The sequence below is a fragment of the Bombina bombina genome, chromosome 12 (assembly GCF_027579735.1).
Source record: "Bombina bombina isolate aBomBom1 chromosome 12, aBomBom1.pri, whole genome shotgun sequence".
NCBI lineage: Eukaryota > Metazoa > Chordata > Amphibia > Anura > Bombinatoridae > Bombina > Bombina bombina.
Genome location: NC_069510.1, coordinates 7,929,245 through 7,954,306, shown reverse-complemented (window position 1 = coordinate 7,954,306; position 25,062 = coordinate 7,929,245). Strand labels below are relative to the sequence as shown.

Below are 25,062 nucleotides of genomic sequence, written 5' to 3'. Positions count from 1 at the left end.
GGTGGCGGCGGTGTAGGGGGATTAGATTAGGGTTAATATTTTTTTTTTTTTTTTTTTTATTATTTTTATTGAGGTACTCAAAGTAGGCATACAAACAGTATAAACATACAAAGAAAAAGGTCAAACAGTGAGTTGTCATATAGTATCAAGGGAAAGTGGCGGGAGTGGCGGTTTAGGGGTTAAACACTTTAATAGGGATTGTGGCGGGGGATTGCGGTTGACAGGTAGATAGACATTGCGCATGCGTTAGGTGTTAGGTTTTATTTTGCAGCCAGTTTAGGGAGCTACTGGGCTCCAATACTCAGCGTAAGGCTTACTACGCCTGCAATTTGTGGCGAGGTGAAAATGGAGTAAGATTTCTCCATTTTCGCCACTTAAGTCCTTACGCTGTATATTGGATACCAAACTGCGCTGGTTTGGTATACCTGTCTATGGGCCAAAAAACTACGCCCGAAGGCAGAAATATACGAGCGTAACTTCTATGTTACGCCGTATATAGGATACCAAACCAGCGCAATATTTGGCGTCGCCGGCTTTTGCGGGCGACGCTGCATATCGGATCGGGCCCTAGATGGGGGGAGACAAATGGCTGGGAAGCACACAGATATTGTACAAAGGAACTGATAACAAATCTAACAAAAAAAATCATAAATCCAGACAGCAGGAGAGATGCATACCAGTGTATTATAAGCAAGGGGATACAGAGCCAGGGATCTCATCTGAGAACCAATAATGACCTTTAAGTGACAGGGAAACAGAGCCAGAGATCTTATCTGAGAACCAATAATGACCTTTAAGTGACAGGAGATACAGAGCCAGAGATCTCATCTGAGAACCACTATAGACCTATAAGTGATAGGGGATACAGGGTCTTATCTGATAATCATCATGTGCATATAAGTGACAGGGGATACAGGGTCTTATCTGATAATCATCATGTGCATATAAGTGACAGGGGATACAGGGTCTTATCTGATAATCATCATGTGCATATAAGTGACAGGGGATACAGGGTCTTATCTGATAATCATCATGTGCATATAAGTGACAGGGGATACAGGGTCTTATCTGATAATCATCATGTGCATATAAGTGACAGGGGATACAGGGTCTTATCTGATAATCATCATGTGCATATAAGTGATAGGGGATACAGGGTCTTATCTGATAATCATCATGTGCATATAAGTGATAGGGGATACAGGGTCTTATCTGATAATCATCATGTGCATATAAGTGACAGGGGATACAGGTGTTATCTGATAATCATCATGTGCATATAAGTGACAGGGGATACAGGGTCTTATCTGATAATCATCATGTGCATATAAGTGATAGGGGATACAGGGTCTTATCTGATAATCATCATGTGCATATAAGTGATAGGGGATACAGGGTCTTATCTTATAATCATCATGTGCATATAAGTGATAGGGGATACAGGGTCTTATCTGATAATCATCATGTGCATATAAGTGACAGGGGATACAGGTCTTAGCTGAGAATTATTATGTGCATATAAGTGACAGGGGATACAGGGCCAGGGATCTCATCTGACAGATCCTCCTTATCTATACAAATGAAATAAAAACAAGATTTAGGGTTAGCCCCAGTGTTATAAAACAGACACTCTCTGACACTGTGAGATTGTGTTGCAGCCATTGAGTGAATTCCCTTCTCTTTACGCAGACACATTAGGCACAGCTGTGTGCCCCCTGTACATTGTGTGTAGAAGTCAGCTCTTGCACAACAGATACTGTAGTTCATCCCCTCCCATGTGTTTATTAAATTATCGCTGGGATACTAATATTATACCGTGTACAGCAGGCATCTGTTATTTACTGCCGGCAGATGTTATTTATGCCACGGATTGTTATATTTACTGCTTTTTGTGAAGCGATTAGGAGAGACTGATAGAATATGCAGCGGCACATCTATCCACGTCTTCACACATTTAGTCTGTACTAGTTAACCCATTGCCACCCAAAGATTTATAGGACGTTATTTGTCTGTTGTATTCATTCTGGGGCTTTAAAAATGAGTTAAAATCAGAAGCCATCACATTTATTCCTTACACTCTATGGGGCCGAACGGAGCTTGACGGCCCGTGTTTCTGGCTTCTTCAGAAAGAGACAAAATAGAGCTATATATACAGATTTATGTGCTCACCGCATATACAGATCAACTGAATCCAACAGTAGCTATTTTATTTTCTAATGAGAAAAGTGAACATGAAGCAGAATGATGAATGCTTTACTAATACGCTTGTACTACAATCTCACGGGGAGAAAAGGTAAAAGAAAAAACAAATCCTCTTATCACCGGCTAAGTACAAAGTGAGGCCTCTTGTGCAGTGAAGGTTTGGTAGCAGCATGCAGTGCTAACCATGTCGTATGATAGGGCACAAAGCAAATCTTATTTCCCTACAGATGTAGGCATGTATGGGTTGGTAACTGGCAGGGTGGGCACCTTTCTTGTCTGGCTGGTACACACAATCAGAGGACAGACTGGCACACACATAATCAGAGGACAGACTGGCACACACATAATCAGAGGACAGACTGGCACACACATAATCAGAGGACAGACTGGCACACACATAATCAGAGGACAGACTGGCACACACATAATCAGAGGACAGACTGGTACACACAATCAGAGGACAGACTGGCACACAACCCATCCCTTCTAGGTGTTTAGAGATCAGATAAAGTGCTGACCTGCAGATCCCAGGCTGTTGTGCACCATGATGCTAGCTAGCCTCAGGTAACATGCTGCCTGTACTGTACAACAATTAGCTGTCTCTAGCTGGGGTGTATTTAGTTACTATGCTGCCCTAGGCACCAGGAAATCTGATATCCCTCCCCATCACACCAACAAGACAGCCGGTAGTCACTGATATTTAATACATTTTGATTGGAAAGCACAGCAGTGCGAAAACATAGATCTAAAACTTGCTGCCGTAGGCACATATCTAGCTACACCTGTATTTGCTGGCTAACAAATAAATCCCAAGCTCCCCAGGTAAAGCTAATGCACAGACACCCCAGCACACACAGCTAATAATGAGAACTTACATGGGGAGATATAGTCTGTATGTTTCAGGAGATGTCTGCAGAGAGGGGATATGAGGCAAACAGATAGGGAGAGGCGTGGCTTGTATATTAGCTCAGCTGTTTACATTACACAGAGCACACGTAACAAGCTCTGTCTCTGTACTGTTGGGTGTATTACACGCAGAGCAATACAAGCATGTGAGCAATGTGCACAACATGAATAGAACAAAAACAAGGATCACAACAAAATAAAACTTGCCCCTGTTGTTTTGTTAATCTAATCTGCTGAAGCCTGTGGTTTATCTGTAGAAAGGACAGGAGAGAACAGTTAGCCAGAGAGTGCACAGAGGCTTATATCAGGGTCCTTGCTTACAGTTACATATAGTTATATATGGTGATTGGTTTACAGTTTGGCTAATAATGATAACAATAAACGTGTAGCCCCTGGCAACAGCATATTACAGACAACTTGTGCAATGTTCTTTCAGCACAAACAATTCCCAAAAACTTGTGCAAACTTGATGCAAGAAAAGATGCCTAAGGCAAAACACAACCCTTTTAGAGAACATTATCTTCATTTTTTTCCCCATCCAAAAGATGACGTTTGCAAAATGTATGTAATTTCTTGCCTTTTTCAAACACTCTAATTCCTGTCTAAAATAAATCACAATATTCTTATCACACTTGCAGAGGCAGCTGCCCATGATAGCCAGTGAGTATTAGTAGGAACTACCTAACCAATACTGCCCACTGATATCAAGGGCTCAAATGATCAAACACTGGCAGACAGGGGCGGACATATTCACCCCTGTCTGCCCGGCAATCTGCTGCCCACATTTACCATTGCGCACAAGTGCTCCTTTGCACTATTCTGCAACCCCGCCTCCTGCCCATGCACAGCCAATCACGTACGGGCTGGAGCTGTCAATCTCACAGTCAAAAGAAACTGGGAAGACTGAAATTTTCCCCCTAAGAGGTGGAAAAGGGCTGGTGTGATAACCGCTGATTGATAAATCGTGAGTGCAGGTTTGCACAAGCAAAGGGAAAAGAAGGGCTTGATACATATCGCCCCATGTTGCTAAGATTTAGGGGATGTTGGGGTAGGACACAAGCCGGAGAGCCAACTGTCTTCCTGCACACGCACAATGACCCTGTGGAACATAGCTCAGAGCTATTAAAGGGATGTAAACATGTAAAAACATGATCTAATGCGTTACTGTTACTGTTATTATTGCACTGATGCTGGCAAATAACTGTGTTTATGGCGTTAAAAACATAGTTAAATTCAACTTCAGAGCAGCAGTGTTCTACTGGGAACTACCCAAACACCTCTAATTAGCCAATAAAAGAAGACTGAGAAGCCAACAGACATGTATATATGTCAATATGGTCCTTAAAGGTCAGGATTATGTAATGTTTATAAACGTCCAGTCATTAACCAGATAAGGAAGATATTGTCTTTTTATGACCTGATATTTTCCCTATTGGTATATTCTCCATATTGGTCATTTTCTAGTGTAATTTGTATGGTTATGTAAATATTTTATAATAAAATATATAGTGCCATTATATAGCAAAAAACAAAAAACAAAGCATAATCCTGAAGAAAAGCGCACTCCAAAGGTCTTAGTAATAATCCAACTTTAATGTGTCTATACATTAAAGTGGGATTATTACTAAGACCTTTGGAGTGTGCTTTTCTTCAGGATTATATATATATATATATATATATATATGGCCTGAGTCAGGGTGAGACTGTGAGTTCTGTTTATCTACAGTCTGGAACCAGACTGGGTAATGGGGTTTAAAGTGGATAAAAAAAGATTCAGCGAGAAGGTACCAAGTGCTGCTTATTTCCCTCACATTCTATACAGAAGGCTAAATTGTCACTTGAGCGTCTCACAGCTGCGAATGCTCTGGGCTTCCTTACTTTGAAGCAGAATATCAGGTTAAGAATATGGAAATATATCTGTGCGAAAATGTGCTGAAGAAATAACTCTCAGTCTCTTCATCCACAAGATGAGTAGGACATTTAAATTTTAATTTCACACTTGCAATGGATTAAAAAATAATTTACACAGTTCCAAGAAAATACATACGTTTTGCTTCTTCTGCAACCAATAATGTTTCTTGGTCCGTTTCTTACTATAACTCCATATAGGCATCATCACATATAAAAACATTTATTATTTTGTTTAAGTCTATAGCTAAACAGCAAATAGAGAATAGCAGCACTAAAATGAAAGTTTTCAATAGCCTTTAATTCGAGACATCACAAAAAACAAAAAACGACGTTTCTGTCAGCACCTGACCATAATCATGTTGTATATACATATGTCCACAACCACTCTATATAAAGCCATAAGAGGAGGAGTCTAATACCTGTACAGGTGTTTCACGTTTCGTTCAGCACCTGACCTTAATCATGCTGTATATACATATGTCCACAACCACTCTATATAAAGCCATAAGAGGAGGAGTCTAATACCTGTACAGGTGTTTCACGTTTCGTTCAGCACCTGACCTTAATCATGCTGTATATACATATGTCCACAACCACTCTATATAAAGCCATAAGAGGAGGAGTCTACTACCTGTACAGGTGTTTCACATTCTGTTAACCCATCATCTACTGACAGGAGAATATTTTCCAGACTCCATCTAGTGGTTACAGGACTACTCACCTTACATATATATTAACCTGAAAGACACAATATATATATATTAGCAATCTCCTTAACATTAATATTATTTTATTAAACAATTAATCCTACTCTATTTAAAAACAGCATTCTAGTAGCAAAGTATTTATATTAAATTCAATAATACTTTTCTAAAAAACATTTACAAAGTGACATTCCAGTCTATCTCCGTATTCATCCCTAGTGGAATGAGAGCTTGAAGGGTATATATCCAATATGTTTCCCTACACTTTAGGATTTTTTGCCTATCTCCCCCTCTCCAATGCGAATTTATTTTGGAATTGTTACAGCTTATCCTTTATTGTAATTACTTTCTCTTCAAGGATCAGTTTTTTATTCAGTGCCAGGGGACAGCAATGGGGTTGAATGTCGCCTCCACATATGCCAATATTTTCCTGAATATATATATGAAGAAAAATTTGTATATACCAATAAAACTTTTTTACAATATGGATTATGCTGGTTTAGATATATAGATGATGTATTTGGCATATGGGGGGGCGACATTGACTCCCTGATTGAGTTTGTGGCTGAACTTAATATCTCCACGAGACATATTAAATTTAAGTTGACACATAGTGAAGAGTCAGTGGCGTTTTTGGACACTAATGTAATCAAGAGTGGGAGGGAATTGAAAGTTGATCTATATAGAAAGGATAGTGATAGGAACAGCTTACTGAGATATGAAAGTGCCCACCCCCTCCCTCTTATTCGGAATTTACCCAGAAGCCAACTTCTTAGGGTTAAAAAGATTGTGCCTGATGAGGATATGGTAAAGACTAGATTAAGTGAGATGGGTGATCGTTTTCTGGAGAGAGGTTTCCCACAGCAGCTTGTTCAGCAACAAATTAGAGAAGTCAGTGAAATTCCCACTGAATTTCACCTTTGAATTGGTCTGAGGGCACAGTGTGTAAAATGTGTTTTTTTTTTTCATAACAATTCAAAAGAAAATGGGCTAGCAAAACACTGGCATACCGGTGGTTTGACTTGCATGCATCTCATAGAGAAAAGAAGGGGAGGGGAGTAAAGGGAGGCAAAGAAGTTTCTCACCAAGAAACCTTCCACTGCAAAAATCCTGGGGAATCTAAAGTAAGCAACAGTTTAAAGGAGCACTGCCTGTGAAGAGCGACCTTAATTGGCGCACGTGCCTTGTCTTCTCTGTAAAAGCCTGCACTTTATCGCTCACTGTACTGTATGCTGGCTTTTAGAGAGAGGAAAGGACAGATGTGCTGCCCCTCCCAAATCTGCTGTCCTAGGCACCGGCCTTGTTGGCCTAGGCCATAATACGCCCCTGCTTCAAGTTCTCATTCCACTAGGGATGAATAGGGAGATAGACTGGAATGTCACTTTGTAAATGTTTTTTAGAAAAAGTATTATTGAATTTAATATAAATACTTTGCTACTAGAATGCTGTTTTTAAATAGAGTAGGATTAATTGTTTAATAAAAGAATATTAATGTTAAGGAGATTGCTAATATATATATTGTGTCTTTCAGGTTAATATATGTAAGGTGAGTAGTCCTGTAACCACTAGATGGAGTCGGGAAAATATTCTCCTGTCAGTAGATGATGGGCTTACAGAATGTGAAACACCTGTACAGGTATTAGACTCCTCCTCTTATGGCTTTATATAGAGTGGTGGTGGACATATGTATATACAGCATGATTAAGGTCAGGTGCTGACCGAAACGTTGTTTATTGTGATGTCTCGAATTAAAGGCTATTGAAAACTTTCATTTTGGTGCTGCTACTCTCTATTTGCTGTTTGGATTTGGGGTATGTGCATAGACCCCTGTAGCGTGCACCTGATATTTTGCAGTGAGTGCTGGGCCTACCTCCTATTTTTATATTAAGTCTATAGTTTGACAGAAAGGCATATGTAGATAGATAGATAGATAGATAGATAGATAGATAAATAGATAGATAGATAGATAGATGATAGATACAGATAGATAGATAGAAGAAAGTCAGATAGATAGATAGATAGATAGATAGATAGATAGATAGATACATTGTTGTGTAAAACTATGACTATATTTTTCCACTAAGTGTTAAATATAAGTTGAACCTTAATTTCTATTAGTGAACTCCCTCCTAGCATTTAAAAAAGAGATTATGGGGTAAATTTATAAAATGTTGAGCGGACATGATTCGCTATAGTATACGCTGTCTGCATTTATAATTGCACAAGCATTTCTAGTGAAATGCTTGTGCAATACCGCCCCCTGCTCAACGGCGGCCAATCGACTGCTAGCAGGGGGTGTCAATCATCCTGATCGTATCGTATCAGAAACGATGGAGGTAGAAAGCAGCATCTGCTGCTCATTAAATTGACCCCTATGTGTGTTTGTGTATATATATATTTATATATATAAGTATGCAAAGGGCTAGCACTCACGGTTACCAAACATCCACCCAGGGTGCTTCCAAGATCAAAGTATAGGTAGTGGAGAAAAGGATGCACTCGCCGGGATTTTCAAATTGTTACCTTTATTTCTTGTAACGTTGTAACACCCCAAAACGTTACAAGAAATAAAGGTAACGATTTGAAAATCCCGGCAAGTGCATCCTTTTCTCCACTACATATATATATATATATATATATATATATATGTGCGTATTTATATATAATAATAACTAGTATATAGTGCCTTTCTCCCATTGGGATTCAAAGCGCTTTTTCAGTGCTCGCTCTCGGAATTAACCAAATCGGCAGCTGAATAGTTATAGTTGTTGTTATTACCCAATTTAATGGTACTCATTTTATCTACCTCGGAAGGATGAAGGGCTGAGTCGGCCCTGCCGGGATTTGAACAAGAGAGAGAGAGCGATAGAGAGAGAGAGAGAAAGAGAGAGAGGAGAGAGAGGGAGAGAGGAGAGAGAGAGAGAGAGAGAGAGGAGAGAGAGAGGGAGAGAGAGGAGAGAGAGGGAGAGAGGAGAGAGAGGGAGAGAGGAGAGAGAGAGAGAGAGAGAGAGGAGAGAGAGAGAGAGGAGAGAAGAGAGAGAGAGGAGAGAGAAGAGAGAGAGAGAAGAGAGAGAGAGAAGAGAGAGAGAAGAGAGAGAAGAGAGAGAGAGAAGAGAGAGAGAAGAGAGAGAGAGAGAAGAGAAGAAAGAGAGAGAGTAGAGAGAAGAGAGAGAGAGGGAAAGAGGAGAGAGAGAGAGAGAGAGAGGAGAGAAGAGAGAGAGAGGAGAGAAAAGAGAGGGAGAGAGAAGAGAAGAAAGAGAGAGAGGAGAGAGAGAGAGAGAGAGAGAGAGAGAGAGGAGAGAGAGAGAGGAGAGAAGAGAGAGAGAGAGAGAAGAGAGAGAGAGAGAAGAGAAGAAAGAGAGAGAGGAGAGAGAGAGAAGAGAAGAAAGAGTGAGAGAGAGGAGAGAGAGAAGAGAAGAGAGGAGAGAGAGAGAGAAGAGAGAATATATATGTGTGTGTATATATATATCTTAATCATGCAACATATTCAAAATAGATGGGGAAAAAATGATAAATCCCTCAAGTACATTGGATGAGTGATTTCTCAGTTTTAACCAATAGCTGTGACACTGGTCAAGTGACTTTAGGGAACACCTATAAACCCTGGTACAACAGTTAAGCAAGCTGCATTTAACAGGAAAAAAACAAGGAATGAACAAAATAAAAACAAATAGGATTATATCCTGACAAATTATAAATGAGATTTCTGCGAATCACCTAGCAGTTACTAATCTGCTGTCATACTTCAGTTGGGAGAAAAGAGTTTCACACAGACTCTTTCAAACAGAAGAGGATTTTATTTATTTTGAGATGTGCAGAAGATGTTATAGGAGCTGAATTCTAATTCAGAGTTTTTTTTATAGAAAAATACTGCTCTTGAAACAATAATGCAGAGGCTCATGCAGATATTAAATAGGGGGTCAAATAAAACATTAAAAGGACACAAAACCCAAATTTATTTATTTTGTGATTCAGACAGAACAGCAATGTTAAGCAACTTTGTAATGTTACGTGCTACAAAATAGCAGCAGACCTAAAGATAACAAGCACAGCAGTTACTGTTACACAATATTTATAGTTCCTGACGGTGAGGAAGTCAAATGACACAAGTCAGAACAATCACTGAGGAATCTGATCAACTCCACACAAGTCCAGAGTCCACTCAATGTAAAATACACACAGCAATATCTATTTACACAGAAATGTCTGAGGCCTATACTGACTCTATTTATATGTTGTATACATAGACGGAACGGCCAGATTAACTGGCAGACACATAGCTAGCTACATTAGATAGATATATTAGACAGATATTTTAGACAGATACACGGACATAAAGATAGATAGATACAGATATATATATATATATATATATATAGACAGATAAATAGATACAGATAGATAAATAGATACAGATAGATAGATACAGATAAATAGATACAGCTAGATAAATAGATAGATACAGCTAGATAAATAGATAGATACAGCTAGATAAATAGATAGATACAGCTAGATAGCTAAATAGAGAGATAGATAGATAGATGCAGATGGACAAACTTGGTGTAATCTGATAATACCTTATCTAGATAGCTGAGTGAGTAGTTCATGGAAAAGAAAATAAGGGCACACAACTGTAAAGTTACTATATTACCTAAGATTTAGTACAAATACGTGGAAAAGTTTAATTTCATATTACACTGACATGTTTTGCAATGTATGAGATGGCCACGTTTCCCCTCTGTTTGTGTGAGATAGATATATATATAATAAATGGAAGGCCGCACTCTCTGGTCCTTTACATATATAGTTTTATTTGTGACGTTTCGGGGACCGAATCCCCTTCCTCAGACCCCGAAACGTCACAAATAAAACTATATATGTAAAGGACCAGAGAGTGCGGCCTTCCATTTATTATACTATTCAACCCCTGCATGCACCCTGGCGGATTGACTTATGAAGTGAGAGTGCTCTCCAGCTGCTCATATATATATATAAACAAATAAAAAGCAATTTAAACAACATAAATCACAACCCCATGTGATTTGCTGTGTGAGTCTCTTGCTAAAGGCTTTGCTGTTGGTCACAAAACCGAGCAGATCTCTAAGGATTGCTGCTCATGTGGGTCACATACACAAAGGAACACCAGTTAGCCCTAATGAGAGAGCTTTACATACACTCTGTATGTTCTGTAGCTATAAATATGGGATTTGATAGCAGCACCAGGCATATGTCACACACACATTTACACAAAGCAAGCGATGGATGGGGATCTTGGCTTACTTAGGCTGCGGAGGAGTATTATGTAGAGATATTTCTGTTTGTTGTCATACTCCACATGAATGTTTTGTGCCAGCGTGCGGCAGGCTGGTGTTTGCTGCTGGCAGCCAATGGTGGAGACCTGTCAGATTACTGTACCCGTGTATGCACTGTATCCTGCACAAACACGGCATCTTCCTTGTTATAATGTGATGAGAGTTCTCAGCCTAACACACCTACATAGGTGCTGTATAGTATACACAGAGCTGTACCTACATAGGTGCTGTACAGTATACACAGAGCTGTACCCTACATAGGTGTTGTATAGTATACACAGAGCTGTACCTACATAGGTGCTGTATAGTATACACAGAGCTGTACCTACATAGGTGCTGTATAGTATACACAGAGCTGTACCTACATAGGTGTTGTATAGTATACACAGAGCTGTACCTACATAGGTGCTGTATAGTATACACAGAGCTGTACCTACATAGGTGCTGTACAGTATACACAGAGCTGTACCTACATAGGTGCTGTACAGTATACACAGAGCTGTACCTACATAGGTGCTGTACAGTATACACAGAGCTGTACCCTACATAGGTGTTGTATAGTATACACAGAGCTGTACCTACATAGGTGCTGTATAGTATACACAGAGCTGTACCCTACATAGGTGTTGTATAGTATACACAGAGCTGTACCTACATAGGTGCTGTACAGTATACACAGAGCTGTACCTACATAGGTGTTGTATAGTATACACAGAGCTGTACCTACATAGGTGTTGTATAGTATACACAGAGCTGTACCTACATAGGTGCTGTATAGTATACACAGAGCTGTACCTACATAGGTGCTGTATAGTATACACAGAGCTGTACCTACATAGGTGCTGTATAGTATACACAGAGCTGTACCTACATAGGTGCTGTATAGTATACACAGAGCTGTACCTACATAGGTGCTGTATAGTATACACAGAGCTGTACCTACATAGGTGCTGTACAGTATACACAGAGCTGTACCCTACATAGGTGTTGTATAGTATACACAGAGCTGTACCTACATAGGTGCTGTATAGTATACACAGAGCTGTACCTACATAGGTGCTGTATAGTATACACAGAGCTGTACCTACATAGGTGTTGTATAGTATACACAGAGCTGTACCTACATAGGTGCTGTACAGTATACACAGAGCTGTACCTACATAGGTGCTGTATAGTATACACAGAGCTGTACCTACATAGGTGCTGTATAGTATACACAGAGCTGTACCTACATAGGTGTTGTATAGTATACACAGAGCTGTACCTACATAGGTGCTGTATAGTATACACAGAGCTGTACCTACATAGGTGTTGTATAGTATACACAGAGCTGTACCTACATAGGTGCTGTATAGTATACACAGAGCTGTACCTACATAGGTGCTGTATAGTAAACACAGAGCTGTACCTACATAGGTGCTGTATAGTATACACAGAGCTGTACCTACATAGGTGCTGTATAGTATACACAGAGCTATACCTACATAGGTGCTGTATAGTATACACAGAGCTGTACCTACATAGGTGTTGTATAGTATACACAGAGCTGTACCTACATAGGTGTTGTATAGTATATACAGAGCTGTACCTACATAGGTGCTGTATAGTATACACAGAGCTGTACCTACATAGGTGCTGTATAGTAAACACAGAGCTGTACCTACATAGGTGCTGTATAGTATACACAGAACTGTACCTACATAGGTGCTGTATAGTATACACAGAGCTGTACCTACATAGGTGTTGTATAGTATACACAGAGCTGTACCTACATAGGTGTTGTATAGTATACACAGAGCTGTACCTACATAGGTGCTGTATAGTATACACAGAGCTGTACCTACATAGGTGCTGTATAGTATACACAGAGCTGTACCTACATAGGTGCTGTATAGTATACACAGAGCTGTACCCTTCATAGGTGCTGTTTAGTATACACAGAGCTGTACCTACATAGGTGCTGTATAGTATACACAGAGCTGTACCTACATAGGTGTTGTATAGTATACACAGAGCTGTACCTACATAGGTGCTGTATAGTATACACAGAACTGTACCTACATAGGTGCTGTATAGTATACACAGAACTGTACCTACATAGGTGTTGTATAGTATACACAGAGCTGTACCTACATAGGTGCTGTATAGTATACACAGAACTGTACCTACATAGGTGCTGTATAGTATACACAGAGCTGTACCCTACATAGGCGTTGTATAGTATACACAGAGCTGTACCTACATAGGTGCTGTATAGTATACACAGAGCTGTACCTACATAGGTGCTGTATAGTATACACAGAGCTGTACCTACATAGGTGCTGTATAGTATACACAGAGCTGTACCCTACATAGGTGCTGTATAGTATACACAGAGCTGTACCTACATAGGTGCTGTATAGTATACACAGAGCTGTACCAACATAGGTGCTGTATAGTATACACAGAGCTGTACCAACATAGGTGCTGTATAGTATACACAGAGCTGTACCTACATAGGTGCTGTATAGTATACACAGAGCTGTACCTACATAGGTGCTGTATAGTATACACAGAGCTGTACCTACATAGGTGCTGTATAGTATACACAAAACTGTACCTACATAGGTGCTGTATAGTATACACAGAGCTGTGCCTACATAGGTGCTGTATAGTATACATAGAGCTGTACCCACATAGGTGCTGTATAGTATACACAGAGCTGTACCTACATAGGTGCTGTATAGTATACACAGAGCTGTACCTACATAGGTGCTGTATAGTATACACAGAGCTGTACCTACATAGGTGCTGTATAGTATACACAGAGCTGTACCTACATAGGTGCTGTATAGTATACATAGAGCTGTACCTACATAGGTGCTGTATAGTATACACAGAGCTGTACCTACATAGGTGCTGTATAGTATACACAGAGCTGTACCTACATAGGTGCTGTATAGTATACACAGAACTGTACCTACATAGGTGCTGTATAGTATACACAGAGCTGTACCTACATAGGTGCTGTATAGTATACACAGAGCTGTACCTACATAGGTGCTGTATAGTATACACAGAGCTGTACCTACATAGGTGCTGTATAGTATACACAGAGCTGTACCCTACATAGGTGCTGTATAGTATACACAGAGCTGTACCTACATAGGTGCTGTATAGTATACACAGAGCTGTACCCTACATAGGTGCTGTATAGTATACACAGAGCTGTACCTACATAGGTGCTGTATAGTATACACAGAGCTGTACCCTACATAGGTGCTGTTTAGTATACACAGAGCTGTACCCTACATAGGTGCTGTATAGTATACACAGAGCTGTACCTACATAGGTGCTGTATAGTATACACAGAGCTGTACCTACATAGGTGCTGTACAGTATACACAGAGCTGTACCTACATAGGTGCTGTATAGTATACACAGAGCTGTACCTACATAGGTGCTGTATAGTATACACAGAACTGTACCTATATAGGTGCTGTACAGTATACACAGAGCTGTACCTACATAGGTGCTGTATAGTATACACAGAGCTGTACCTACATAGGTGCTGTATAGTATACACAGAGCTGTACCGTATAGGTGCTGTATAGTATACACAGAGCTGTACCTACATAGGTGCTGTATAGTATACACAGAGCTGTACCTACATAGGTGCTGTATAGTATACACAGAGCTGTACCTACATAGGTGCTGTATAGTATACACAGAACTGTACCTATATAGGTGCTGTACAGTATACACAGAGCTGTACCTACATAGGTGCTGTATAGTATACACAGAGCTGTACCTACATAGGTGCTGTATAGTATACACAGAGCTGTACCGTATAGGTGCTGTATAGTATACACAGAGCTGTACCTACATAGGTGCTGTATAGTATACACAGAGCTGTACCTACATAGGTGCTGTATAGTATACACAGAGCTGTACCGTATAGGTTTACAATCCTGAGGTTAATACTTTCTGATTGAAAAACACAACTCTGCCAGTTTTCATGACTGTTGCACATTTAGGGCTAGGTTATAAGTGGCCCGCTAACAGTTGTGCACAAGCGATAAGGGGTTTATTGTGGGTGTTTGCGCGCATTGGAAGTAGTGTGCATATTGCAAGTTAAAAATAAAAACGTTTGTTTAAACGCAATTATTTACTTTGGTGGAAATAAATCCTACAGACATACAGATATATGATCAAGCAAGTTAAGAACATAATCACTGATCAGAAAGTTTTATTTTTGGGGGGATTTTACTTCACAACATAAGAGAACCTCTGAACAACTGAACTTATGTGATGGGGGTAGAGGCAGGGGAGGGGTAATTAGTTTCTTAACAAGCCCCCTTTCCCCATAGGTTAATTAACTGGATAATTATAGACACACTTTGCTTTGCCAGTGAAGATGATTCAGCTTTATGCGAGCCTAAAATATAAATCCCAGTTAGAAAGTCGTAACTTCTCACATAATAACTGAAAAAAATACACAAGCAATTCCTATGGTTTGTTGTAACTTTCAGTTATGCTAACTGCAACTACATAACTGCATCGTTCATGTTATAAACATCTGAATGTAAAGAGTTAGAAGTCAAAATAAAATGTTTATGATTTAGATAAAGGGGCCGATTTATGAAAGTGCGAGCAGACATGATACGATGTAGCATATCATGTCCGCCGCACATCGATAAATGCCACATCATTGCACAAGCAGTTCTTGTGAACTGCTTGTACAATGCCGCCCCCTGCAGAGGGTGTCAATCAGCACGATCGTATAGCAGCCTGAGAGCAGGGGGACACGTTATGGAGCAGCGGTCTTTAGACTGCTGTTTCCGGTGAGCCTGAAGGCATAAACAGGGGCATCAAGTTACATACAGAGCTTGATCATTCGGCCCCATTGTATTACAAAGAATACAACTTTCCAATGTAATTGTATTATCAAATTTACATATAAACATAGCTGCTTTCTATGACAGCATACAGAGGTAGGCTCAGGAGTGGGCATGTGTCTTGTGCACTATACTACGTGCATAACATTGTTACAGTGCTGCTGCCATAAAGTGCTCAGATCACATGCACACTCCTGAGCCTACGTCAGTATGCCCTTTGCAAAGGAGTTATGTTTTAACGAATTATATCACATGAAAGAGGTCAATTTTTGTTCTATTGATTTCTTTAGAAACGAGTGCCTGCAATGACGTGTGTGATCTTCTATATGTAAGTGACAGTGCCGTCCTTGCTGGAGAAATAATATTGCAGTGTGTCTGGCCTGCCAGCATCTGTACACATCACTTCCTTAGACCTCAACAAAGATTTATCTCTGGGACTGGAAATAATTACTGCAAACAACTGAAGCTGGGAGCAGAGGAAAAGGGATCACAATAATAACTAACGAGAGGAAGAAACCACCCCCCTGCTGCAGTGATCGACTTGCCATAAAGCAGGAAATGCTAGACTGAGGAGCACTTATATAAAGCAGGGAATGCTAGACTGAGGAGCACTTATATAAAGCAGGGAATGCTAGACTGAGGAGCACTTATATAAAGCAGGGAATGCTAGACTGAGGAGCACTTATATAAAGCAGGGAATGCTAGACTGAGGAGCACTTATATAAAGCAGGGGATGCTAGACTGAGGAGCACTTATATAAAGCAGGGAATGCTAGACTGAGGAGCACTTATATAAAGCAGGGAATGCTAGACTGAGGAGCACTTATATAAAGCAGGGAATGCTAGACTGAGGAGCACTTATATAAAGCAGGGAATGCTAGACTGAGGAGCACTTATATGAAGCAGGGAATGCTAGACTGAGGAGCACTTATATAAAGCAGGGAATGCTAGACTGAGGAGCACTTATATAAAGCAGGGAATGCTAGACTGAGGAGCACTTATATAAAGCAGGGAATGCTAGACTGAGGAGCACTTATATAAAGCAGGGAATGCTAGACTGAGGAGCACTTATATAAAGCAGGGAATGTTAGACTGAGGAGCACTTATATAAAGCAGGGAATGCTAGACTGAGGAGCACTTATATAAAGCAGGGAATGCTAGACTGAGGAGCACTTATATAAAGCAGGGAATGCTAGACTGAGGAGCACTTATATGAAGCAGGGAATGCTAGACTGAGGAGCACTTATATAAAGCAGGGAATGCTAGACTGAGGAGCACTTATATAAAGCAGGAGATTCTAGACTGAGGAGCACTTATATAAAGCAGGGAATGCTAGACTGAGGAGCACTTATATAAAGCAGGGAATGCTAGACTGAGGAGCACTTATATAAAGCAGGGAATGCTAGACTGAGGAGCACTTATATAAAGCAGGGAATGCTAGACTGAGGAGCACTTATATAAAGCAGGAAATGCTAGACTGAGGAGCACTTATATAAAGCAGGGAATGCTAGACTGAGGAGCACTTATATAAAGCAGGGAATGCTAGACTGAGGAGCACTTATATAAAGCAGGGAATGCTAGACTGAGGAGCACTTATATGAAGCAGGGAATGCTAGACTGAGGAGCACTTATATAAAGCAGGGAATGCTAGACTGAGGAGCACTTATATAAAGCAGGAGATGCTAGACTGAGGAGCACTTATATAAAGCAGGGAATGCTAGACTGAGGAGCACTTATATAAAGCAGGGAATGCTAGACTGAGGAGCACTTATATAAAGCAGGGAATGCTAGACTGAGGAGCACTTATATAAAGCAGGAGATGCTAGACTGAGGAGCACTTATATGAAGCAGGGAATGCTAGACTGAGGAGCACTTATATAAAGCAGGGAATGCTAGACTGAGGAGCACTTATATAAAGCAGGAAATGCTAGACTGAGGAGCACTTATATAAAGCAGGGAATGTTAGACTGAGGAGCACTTATATAAAGCAGGGAATGCTAGACTGAGGAGCACTTATATAAAGCAGGGAATGCTAGACTGAGGAGCACTTATATAAAGCAGGGAATGCTAGACTGAGGAGCACTTATATAAAGCAGGGAATGCTAGACTGAGGAGCACTTATATAAAGCAGGGAATGCTAGACTGAGGAGCACTTATATAAAGCAGGGAATGCTAGACTGAGGAGCACTTATATAAAGCAGGGAATGCTAGACTGAGGAGCACTTATATAAAGCAGGGAATACTAGACTGAGGAGCACTTATATAAAGCAGGGAATGCTAGACTGAGGAGCACTTATATAAAGCAGGGAATGCTAGACTGAGGAGCACTTATATAAAGCAGGGAATGCTAGACTGAGGAGCACTTATATAAAGCAGGGAATGCTAGACTGAGGAGCACTTATATAAAGCAGGGAATGCTAGACTGAGGAGCACTTATATAAAGCAGGGAATGCTAGACTGAGGAGCACTTATATAAAGCAGGGAATGCTAGACTGAGGAGCACTTATATAAAGCAGGGGATGCTAGACTGAGGAGCACTTATATAAAGCAGGGGATGCTAGACTGAGGAGCACTTATATAAAGCAGGGAATGCTAGACTGAGGAGCACTTATATAAAGCAGGGAATGCTAGACTGAGGAGCACTTATATAAAGCAGGAGATGCTAGACTGAGGAGCACTTATATGAAGCAGGGAATGCTAGACTGAGGAGCACTTATATAAAGCAGGGAATGCTAGACTGAGGAGCACTTATATAAAGCAGGGAATGCTAGACTGAGGAGCACTTATATAAAGCAGGGAATGCTAGACTGAGGAGCACTTATATAAAGCAGGAGATGCAAGACTGAGGAGCACTTATATAAAGCAGGGAATGGTAGACTGAGGAGCACTTATATAAAGCAGGGAATGCTAGACTGAGGAGCACTTATATAAAGCAGGGAATGCTAGACTGAGGAGCACTTATATAAAGCAGGGAATGCTAGACTGAGGAGCACTTATATATATACTCAGTATGGCACCATAGCACATAGGGCACCTCACTCACACTTATATAAAGCAGGGAATGCTAGACTGAGGAGCACTTATATATATACTCAGTATGGCACCATAGCATATAGAGCACCTCACTCACACTTATATAAAGCAGGGAATGCTAGACTGAGGAGCACTTATATATATACTCAGTATGGCACCATAGCACATAGGGCACCTCACTCACACTTGTATAAAGCAGGGAATGCTAGACTGAGGAGCACTTATATATATACTCAGTATGGCACCATAGCATATAGGGCACCTCACTCACACTTGCATAAAGCAGGGAATGCTAGACTGAGGAGCACTTATATATATACTCAGTATGGCACCATAGCACATAGGGCACCTCACTCACACTTGCATAAAGCAGGGAATGCTAGACTGAGGAGCACTTATATATATACTCAGTATGGCGCCATAGCACATAGGGCACCTCACTCACATTTGCATAAAGCAGGGCATGCTAGACTGAGGAGCACTTATATATACTCAGTATGGCACCATAGCATATAGAGCACCTCACTCACATTTGCATAAAGCAGGGAATGCTAGACTGAGGAGCACTTATATATACTCAGTATGGCACCATAGCATATAGAGCACCTCACTCACACTTGCATAAAGCAGGGAATGCTAGACTGAGGAGCACTTATATATACTCAGTATGGCACCATAGCATATAGGGCACCTCACTCACACTTGCATAAAGCAGGGAATGCTAGACTGAGGAGCACTTATATATATACTCAGTATGGCACCATAGCATATAGAGCACCTCACTCACACTTATATAAAGCAGGAATGCTAGACTGAGGAGCACTTATATATATACTCAGTATGGCACCATAGCATATAGGGCACCTCACTCACACTTGTATAAAGCAGGAGATGCTAGACTGAGGAGCACTTATATATATATATATATATACTCAGTATGGCACCATAGCATATAGGGCACCTCACTCACACTTGCAAAAAGCAGGAGATGCTAGACTGAGGAGCACTTATATAAAGCAGGGAATGCTAGACTGAGGAGCACTTATATATATACTCAGTATGGCACCATAGCATATAGGGCACCTCACTCACACTTGCATAAAGCAGGAAATGCTAGACTGAGGAGCACTTATATATATACTCAGTATGGCACCATAGCATATAGGGCACCTCACTCACACTTATATAAAGCAGGGAATGCTAGACTGAGGAGCACTTATATATACTCAGTATGGCACCATAGCATATAGGGCACCTCACTCACACTTGCATAAAGCAGGGAATGCTAGACTGAGGAGCACTTATATATATATACTCAGTATGGCACCATAGCATATAGGGCACCTCACTCACACTTGTATAAAGCAGGAGATGCTAGACTGAGGAGCACTTATATATATATACTCAGTATGGCACCATAGCATATAGGGCACCTCACTCACACTTGCATAAAGCAGGAGATGCTAGACTGAGGAGCACTTATATATATATACTCAGTATGGCACCATAGCATATAGGGCACCTCACTCACACTTGCATAAAGCAGGAGATGCTAGACTGAGGAGCACTTATATATATATACTCAGTATGGCACCATAGCATATAGGGCACCTCACTCACACTTGCATAAAGCAGGAGATGCTAGACTGAGGAGCACTTATATATATATATATACTCAGTATGGCACCATAGCATATAGGGTACCTCGCTCCCACTTGCATAAAGCAGGGAATGCTAGACTGAGGAGCACTTATATATATATACTCAGTATGGCACCATAGCATATAGGGCACCTCACTCACACTTGTATAAAGCAGGAAATGCTAGACTGAGGAGCACTTATATATATACTCAGTATGGCACCATAGCATATAGGGCACCTCACTCACACTGAAAGCATTAAGTTCTCTCAAAGACCTTTCGGTGTATTTATTTGTAATCATTTTCTATCAGAGCTGATGCTGACTTCTCTAAACCTCACAAGTCATATAGCTGATCAGTGTTCAAGTCTCTGCAACCACCTTTTCATTCTGTGTGTTATATGCACCTGCTAATAGTGCATGAGATAGACAAAGAACGTGTGTATTTGCTGTTCCACACAGAATATCCCACTCTATTGTATCAGGAATAGCAGTAACAATGTCACTCACTACAAACAAGAGGCCTGACTTTGTCTAGATATGAATGTAGGCTCCCATGAGATACAGAGCACATATTTCTACAGTTTGTCTGTATCCCCTGCCTACATGCAACAGCCTGAAATACATAAACACAGTCTCTCTGTAATGATAATGCAACATAAAGAAACACACTAGCTATACAATCCCATACACACACTCCAGACATCAGAAGTAACATGTGATGAACAGATGCAATACTATGTATCACTATGTATCACTATGTATCACTAGGGCATTTCTGAAGGTCTAGAGTTAAATAATAAAATATTGTATCCCTCTGCCTATCTATCTATCTATCTATCTATCTATCTATCTATCTATCTATCATCTAATGACACCTCTTGCAGGTGTATTAATAGAGAGAATTGTTATCCACATACATACAGGGAGTGCAGAATTATTAGGCAAGTTGTATTTTTGAGGATTAATTTTATTATTGAACAACAACCATGTTCTCAATGAACCCAAAAAACTCATTAATATCAAAGCTGAATAGTTTTGGAAGTAGTTTTTAGTTTGTTTTTAGTTATAGCTATTTTAGGGGGATATCTGTGTGTGCAGGTGACTATTACTGTGCATAATTATTAGGCAACTTAACAAAAAACAAATATATACCGATTTCAATTATTTATTTTTACCAGTGAAACCAATATAACATCTCAACATTCACAAATATACATTTCTAACATTCAAAAACAAAACAAAAACAAATCAGTGACCAATATAGCCACCTTTCTTTGCAAGGACACTCAAAAGCCTGCCATCCATGGATTCTGTCAGTGTTTTGATCTGTTCACCATCAACATTGCGTGCAGCAGCAACCACAGCCTCCCAGACACTGTTCAGAGAGGTATACTGTTTTCCTTCCTTGTAAATCTCACATTTGATGATGGACCACAGGTTCTCAATGGGGTTCAGATCAGGTGAACAAGGAGGCCATGTCATTAGATTTTCTTCTTTTATACCCTTTCTTGCTAGCCATGCTGTGGAGTACTTGGACGCATGTGATGGAGCATTGTCCTGCATGAAAATCATGTTTTTCTTGAAGGATGCAGACTTCTTCCTGTACCACTGCTTGAAGAAGGTGTCTTCCAGAAACTGGCAGTAGGACTGGGAGTTGAGCTTGACTCCATCCTCAACCCGAAAAGGCCCCACAAGCTCATCTTTGATGATACCAGCCCAAACCAGTACTCTACCTCCACCTTGCTGGCGTCTGAGTCGGACTGGAGCTCTCTGCCCTTTACCAATCCAGCCACAGGCCCATCCATCTGGCCCATCAAGACTCACTCTCATTTCATCAGTCCATAAAACCTTAGAAAAATCAGTCTTGAGATATTTCTTGGCCCAGTCTTGACGTTTCAGCTTGTGTGTCTTGTTCAGTGGTGGTCGTCTTTCAGCCTTTCTTACCTTGGCCATGTCTCTGAGTATTGCACACCTTGTGCTTTTGGGCACTCCAGTGATGTTGCAGCTCTGAAATATGGCCAAACTGGTGGCAAGTGGCATCTTGGCAGCTGCACGCTTGACTTTTTTCAGTTCATGGGCAGTTATTTTGCGCCTTGGTTTTTCCACACGCTTCTTGCGACCCTGTTGACTATTTTGAATGAAACGCTTGATTGTTCGATGATCACGCTTCAGAAGCTTTGCAATTTTAAAGAGTGCTGCATCCCTCTGCAAGATATCTCACTATTTTTGACTTTTCTGAGCCTGTCAAGTCCTTCTTTTGACCCATTTTGCCAAAGGAAAGGAAGTTGCCTAATAATTATGCACACCTGATATAGGGTGTTGATGTCATTAGACCACACCCCTTCTCATTACAGAGATGCACATCACCTAATATGCTTAATTGGTAGTAGGCTTTCGAGCCTATACAGCTTGGAGTAAGACAACATGCATAAAGAGGATGATGTGGTCAAAATACTCATTTGCCTAATAATTCTGCACTCCCTGTAAAGTCATTCCTAGATTTAAATTTATAACAATGCAATCAGATAATGATCCACTACAAAATAAAATAATATTCTTTCTATGAAATGTCCATTAGCACCTACATCAGAGGTAAATGAGTTTACATGAGACCTGGGATTTAAAATAAAATAGATAACAAACCATAACAGGGTCTTAGTATTGCCTACTTGTCATAACATTATAGGTCTCATGTGGCTGTTAACAGATACTTCTACCAAACAATTCATGTATCTGACTGAGTAAAATTTAAAGGGACATTAAACCCAATTTTTTTCTTTCATTATTCAGGTAGAGAATACAATTTTAAACAACATTCCAATTTACTCATATTATCTTATTTGCTTCATTCTTTAGATATTCTTTGTTTAAGAAATAGCAATGCACATGGGTGAACGAATTACACGAGGCACCAATGTGCAGCCACTAATCAGCAGCTTCTGAGCCTATCTCGATATGCTTTTGAGCAAAGGATATAAATAGAATGAAGCAAACTAGATAATAGAAGTAAATTAGAAAGTTGTTTTAAATTACATGATCTTTCTAAATCATGAAAGGAAAAAAAATTGGGTTTAATGTCCCTTTAAACGTTAAAAAATGTTGTGCAGGAAAAAAAGATTAAAGGGACATTCTAGTCAATTTAAATGCACATAGACTAATTACATCATTAAATAGAAACATACTTGCAATAAACATGTATTGAAAAAAAATGCTTCTAGTAAAACTTATCACTGTTTTAGTGTTAACATTTTTCTCTGCACGTGCACGTGAAGCATAGCTAGATATTGTCACTGTACCCACATTTTAAATAATGCAGCTGCTCTGATCATCAGTGGGGCTTGTGTCATGTTAGCAATTAACAAATTGACTCATTACCAGTCAGTAAAAGCAGTTTAGGCTCTCTGAGCAAGTGCTGTGTATAAAATGCTGGTGCACGGTGCATACTTAAATACACTTTAGAAACAGCTATAGCTTTTATTAGAAGCAGTTTTGCTAATGCATGTATATTACAAAATTGCTTCTGTTCAATACCGAAATGCACCCAATTTTGGCTGGAATATCCCTTAAAACCTATTGAAAATTCTATTGAAACTAACAGTAAGTACATGTTTGTGCTGTGGGAAGTTGTGTTTAATTATTCACAGGATAAACCGGTCTTTATCTATCACAAAGGGTCCAATTCTCTAAAGCTCTCTGCTCTCTTCAGTAATATGCAGTAAAGCCCTCAATAAAAAGCAGATTTGAGCTGTTTATGTCACTATGCAGGGACACAATATAATGCTGACAGTAAGCCCCAGAATAGTTTGTGTGATTGATCAATGAGCAGTTTAAACACAATATTGAGGGGACTCTTTTATTCTGTGCTCCCTTTAACCCCTTATCTACCAGCAAGTGCTGCACACATTTGTGCTTGAAATAAAATCATATAACAGCAGCAGAGCAGGCAGGTTGCTGCATTTGTTTTATATTACAGGTTACAGGAAGTACTGTGAGTGACTTGTACTGATACAAAGATAAAATACATTACATGCAATACTTGCAGAACTGCCCAGAGTTCTAGCTGCATCACTCTAATAATTTCATGCAGACGTGTCACAAATAAAGATCTAAAGCATGCTAGTTACTGACCCCTTGCTGTGCCATACAAGCCAGCCTCCTGTACAGTGCTATGGTCTGGGAGGGTTATAAAAGGGTTAATTTACTGGGAGTGGTTTTGTGCAGTAAGAATAAAAGCAGACGTGTTCCTGCTAGCTGGTAGTGTAAGTCTTGTTGCTGAATAGACTTCCCTGCATGAACTGTGTATTGTTTGGGGCTCCTGTCCCCTAAGGCCTCTGTAAAACACTGCAGCCTCTTGCTGGGACCAGTTAAACAAAGCCATATTCTGCACCAGTGCTACAGAGGTCTGCACAGCACAATATGGGGACACACACTGTACAGTCTGGGGACTTGTTAATGCATGTATTCACTTTCATCTA

General features: G+C 40.2%; 1 protein-coding gene across 6 annotated transcripts in view; it reads right to left on the bottom strand.

The window, feature by feature from the left end:
• DAB2IP (DAB2 interacting protein) overlaps positions 1-25,062 on the bottom strand; it is a 921,554-nt gene that overhangs the window by 394,294 nt on the left and 502,198 nt on the right. Inside the window, exon 1 of one of the 6 annotated variants that reach the window (XM_053695577.1) lies at positions 3,078-3,157. The exons of the other annotated variants lie outside the window; for them this stretch is intronic. Coding sequence (XP_053551552.1) covers positions 3,078-3,079 — 2 coding nt within the window. The 5' untranslated portion in view covers positions 3,080-3,157. Of the gene's footprint in view, positions 1-3,077; positions 3,158-25,062 lie in introns of those variants that run through there. 6 annotated transcript variants of the gene reach the window in all.